Source organism: Babylonia areolata, chromosome 19 (genome assembly GCF_041734735.1).
Source record: "Babylonia areolata isolate BAREFJ2019XMU chromosome 19, ASM4173473v1, whole genome shotgun sequence".
In the NCBI taxonomy this organism is placed as follows: Eukaryota; Metazoa; Mollusca; class Gastropoda; order Neogastropoda; family Buccinidae; genus Babylonia; species Babylonia areolata.
Window position 1 is genome coordinate 59826842 of NC_134894.1, and position 5000 is coordinate 59831841.

General features: G+C 44.8%; 1 protein-coding gene across 1 annotated transcript in view; it reads left to right on the forward strand.

Moving 5' to 3' along the window:
- The first annotated feature begins 142 nt into the window (after nucleotides 1-142).
- LOC143294222 (ciliogenesis-associated TTC17-interacting protein-like) overlaps nucleotides 143-5000 on the forward strand; it is a 27528-nt gene continuing 22670 nt past the window's right edge. Inside the window, exons 1-3 of the mRNA XM_076605653.1 lie at nucleotides 143-183; nucleotides 3792-4023; nucleotides 4066-4255. Coding sequence (XP_076461768.1) covers nucleotides 143-183; nucleotides 3792-4023; nucleotides 4066-4255 — 463 coding nt within the window. The remainder of the gene's footprint in view (nucleotides 184-3791; nucleotides 4024-4065; nucleotides 4256-5000) is intronic.

Here is a 5000-nt window from a genome sequence, read left to right on the forward strand (position 1 = left end):
CCTTTCATTTCCATGGAGACTCGCCTGACTGTTACTGATATTGTTTGGTCTTTGGTTTTTCATATTTTGCAGGCTTGTCCTTTACGTTAGCGTATAGGTGACTGACGGAGGCAGAAGTGACAGAGTTTACTGAACAGTGGCCATGGACGCAGAAGACCCAGAAGAAGGTTCCAATCCTGGCAGGTTAGTTCAGATTTTCGCTTGGTTTGGATTGTCGAAACTCACAGAATCACAGAAATGTTTGGCTATAGGCTAAAAGCCTTTTGCCCTCATAATCAGTGTCCATTTATGTGCTTTTGGATCACTTGTTGTGAACAGACCCTTGTTTAAATCTGGCATAGTGTATACTATATTTATCTACAGCTCAGTAAAGATTTAACTCTGTGGAAAATACATGGTTCTTAAACTTTTTGTCAATGTGATTTTTGAAGGCGTTTACCGATGGTGCATTGATGGTGTCATAGGAAAGGTTATTCCACAGATTTATGATACGGTTAGTAAAGAACTTGCGGAACTGGTTAGTTACGAAATTAGTTTTATTTATTTTGAAGTTGTGCCCTCGAGTTTTATCGTAGTTAGCCATAGTAAACAAGGAAGAGGTGGTGCAAGGATCATAAATATTGTGCATGATCTTGTATACTTCAATGAGATCACCTCTTAATCTTCTAAACTCTAGGCTAGGCATATTAAAAAGAGCCAGGCGCTCCTCATAACTAAGATCACGAGTACTATTAGTATTACTAGTTATATACTTGGTAAATCTGCGCTGAACTCCTTCAAACTAGATCCAGTTAAACAGATTATATATAAAACAGCAGCAAAAACCACAAAAACAAACAACAACTAATAAAGAAGAAAAATACGACACACACACATTACCAATCTATGATGAATAAAACGAAGTTTCTTGCAGAAGTGTACTTGCGTACCCCGCCCAACAACAACAAACAAAAGAAGAAAATAAATTAATGAAAATAAAATGGAAGAAGTGAAGATGAAGATTCGATGGGGACATAAAAAGGCCGAGAGGTCTAGGCAGATGACTTGCTAGTCCCTATATACTACTACTACTACTACTACTACTACTACTACTAGATTTTCGCTTGGTTCAGTGTCGAAACTTGATCCAGTTCTTCTTCTTCTTCTTCTTCTGTTGTGTAGCCACAATCAGCACGTTGATTATTTTGCCATATTTTTTGGGGGGATTAAACAGTTAAACAGATTATATATAAAACAACAACAACAACAACAAAAGTAGAAGAATACGATGCACACACATTACGAATCAAAACATTCAATCGAATGCACACCAGATCAGTCATACAAATTAGGAACGGTAGATCTAGTTGACATCCAAGTTGCTGCAATCTTATTGGTATTAAACTAGTATAAACACAGATCAGTTTAACCCGCTCTGCACATGTAGGATTTTTGTGTAAAAAATTAGATTTATAAAATGACGGCAAACTCTCAGTTTTCAGTTTCAATTTCAGTAGCTCAAGGAGGCGTCACTGCGTTCGGACAAATCCATATACGATACACCACATCTGCCAAGCAGATGCCTGACCAGTAGCGTAACCCAACGCGCTTAGTCAGGCCTTGAGGAAAAAAAGAAAGAAAAAAAAAAGAAAGATAAATACATAAAAAAGAACTACTACTACTAATAATAATATGTGTAAGGCGCAAAAACTTGATGAAGTCAACTATAGGCGTACAAAAAATAAAATAAAATAAAATAAATAAACATATAAATAAATAAATAAGTAAATAATAATAATATAATTTTAAAAAAACCCAAATAATGATGATAATGATAATAATAATAATAAACTCTCAGCTTATCGGAAGGGAACGAAGAATGATAAAAATATCTTTGAATGCTGGATGAGTGAGTCATCTGTCTTTGTAAAGCTGAACCAGGATAATAATCATTGTATGGTGAACGTTCTTTCTTCTTTGCTGCTCCTCACGTCTGGAACAACCTTCCTCGTCATATCCGTGCATCTGATTCTATTTCTGCTTTTCGCTCATCACGAAAAGAAACAAAACAAAAAGAAAACAACTCATCTTTTTAAAACCTATCAAAAACACTCTCAGTCCCAGCTTCCTTTTTCTCCACCACCACCACCCATGTCAGTTCACTTTGGATGTATGTAGAGTGGGAGGGGGAGAGTGTGTGTGTGTGTGGAGGGGAGGGGGGGGGGCGAGGAGTTCTTGAGAAAGAGTGGTCATGAATGTTTTATGTAACTTGTAATATTTTTCTTTCATGTAAAGCACGCTGAGCTCTTAGAGAAAAAAAGGGCGCTATATAAATGTACATTATTATTATTATTATTTGTTTGGTTAGATCTTCTTCTTCTTCTTCTTCTTCTGCGTTCACTCGTATGCACATGAGTGGGCTTTTACGTGCATGACCGTTTTTACCCCGCCATGTAGGCAGCCATACTCCGTTTTCGGGGGTGTGCATGCTGGGTATGTTCTTGTTTCCATAACCCACCGAACGCTGACATGGATTACAGGATCTTTAACGTGCGTATTTGATCTTCTGCTTGCATATACACACGAAGGGGGTTCAGGCACTAAGCAGGTCTGCACATATGTTGACCTGGGACATCGTAAAAACCTCCACCCTTTACCCACCAGGCGCCGTCACCGTGATTCGAACCCGGGACCCTCAGATTGACAGTCCAACGCTTTAAGCACTCGGCTATTGCGCCCGTCGTTTGGTTAGATCAAACGGTTAAATGTTCCATAGCCTTTCCACAGCCATCAGGGCAGTGGATTCGAACTCACAGTGTCCAGGGCTCGGCATAGGAAGGCCGGGGGGCCCAAGTCCTCTCCGTCTACTACTTTTAACTCACTCAGTACGGCCAGTCCTCTCTTCTCCTCTACACAGACCCCTCGGATGTCCAGTGGGTGTCTGAATGACCCAACCTTTAGCCTCCGTCATCAGAATTGTGATATTCTTTGTCAACATTCACCTCTTCAGTATAAGAGCCTTCCGCTTGCAATATTTTGATGATGGTAATTGGGGTGAAACGCTGTTAACGTCGTCTCTTTCGCCGTTCGTATGGAGAGAGTTAAACTTCCTCCGTACCGAAGTCAGGTACCCACTCATGCACACACACACATGGGAGGAGTGAAGCAAATGGATGCAGAGTGCCTTCCCCGTGGAGGCCACACCATGCCGAAACGGGGCCGGCCTCGAACCCTGATCTCTGGTGAACAACTGGATCAGAGTGTCCCACACATAGCTGATTCTGCCATGCTGCTTCCTTCATTCAGATTTCTTCCCCCCCGTTCCCCCCCCCCCCCTGCCCCCCCCCTCCCCCGCCCTTTTTTTTGTTTCAACTACGAGCTAAACCAGTGACCGTTTCGGTGCATGCGATAAGGTTGTACATGAATACAGTACAATACAGTACAGTACAGTATAGTACAGTTACAGTACAGTAGTTACAGGACAGGACAGAATAGAAAATTGCAACACAGTACAATACAACACTGCCAATACAATACTATACTGTAATATATTGCAATTCAGAAAATACAATGCTATGTTGTACAGTATGCTAAAAAAAAAAAAAAAAGATGATAAGAAAAGAAATAGATAGATAGAAATTACCATGATTAAAAGTAGCCTGGCCGTTGACCTTTTTACTACGAATTCAGTTTATTTATTTATCTGTTCGAGTTGTTTATTCATTGTATCCTTTTGCTTTGTGTGTTTAGTTATTCCGTTATTCAATCATAGAATTATTTGCTCAATGTATTGCATTGATTGATTCGGGCAGCAACCCGCAGCAAGGTTCTGAAGAGGAATCGAATCCCCAACCCCAGCCCGCGGAAGAGCCCGCGGAAGAGCCCTCGGAAGAGCCCGTGGCAGAACCTGTAGCAGACCCCGAGGCAGAACACGTGGCAGAGTCCGAGGCAAAGCCCGATGCAGAACCCGAGACAGATGAGGCAAAGCCAGAGGCAGAGGCAGAGGAGGCAAAGCCAGAGGGAGAGGCAGAGGCAGAACCTGAGGCAAAGCCCGAGGGAGAGGCAGAGGCAGAGGCAGAACCCAAGGGAGAGGCAGAGGCAGAGGGAGGGCCCGAGACAGAGGGAGAAGCAGAGGGGGGGCGCGAGACAAAGCCAGAGGCCGAGGGAGAGGGAGAGGCCGTGACAAAGCCCGAGGCAGAGCCCAAGGCAGAGCCCAAGGTTGAGGAAGTCCTCCCAAAGGCCAACCAGCAGGCCCTGGACTTCCTCAAATCTGCAGGTCAGTTCCTGTATGTGGGGGTTGGGTTTGGATACTGATGGTTTGGGCCCTGGACTATCTCCAATCTGCTGGTCAGTCCTGTAGGGGTGGGGGTGGGGGTTTGGATACTGATGGTTTGGGCCCTGGACTATCTCCAGTCTGCTGGTCAGTCCTCTGAGGGTGGGGGTGGGGGTTTGGATACTGATGGTTTGGGCCCTGGACTATCTCCAATCTGCTGGTCAGTCCTCTGAGGGTGGGGGTGGGGGTTTGGATACTGATGGTTTGGGCCCGGGACTATCTCCAGTCTGCTGGTCAGTCCTCTGAGGGTGGGGGTGGGGGTTTGGATACTGATGGTTTGGGCCCTGGACTATCTCCAGTCTGCTGGTCAGTCCTTTAGGGGTGGGGGTGGGGGTTTGGATACTGATGGTTTGGGCTCGGGACTATCTCCAATCTGCTGGTCAGTTCTGTAGGGGTGGGGGTGGGGGTTTGGATACTGATGGTTTGGGCTCGGGACTATCTCCAATCTGCTGGTCAGTCCTGTGGGGGTGGGGGTTTGGATACTGATGGTTTGGGCCCTGGACTATCTCCAGTCTGCTGGTCAGTCCTGTAAGGGTGGGGGTGGGGGTTTGGATACTGATGGTTTGGGCCCTGGACTATCTCTAGTCTGATGGTCAGTCCTGTGGGGGTGGGCGTGGGGGTTTGGATACTGATGGTTTGGGCTCGGGACTATCTCCAATCTGCTGGTCAGTCCTGTGGGGGTGGGGGT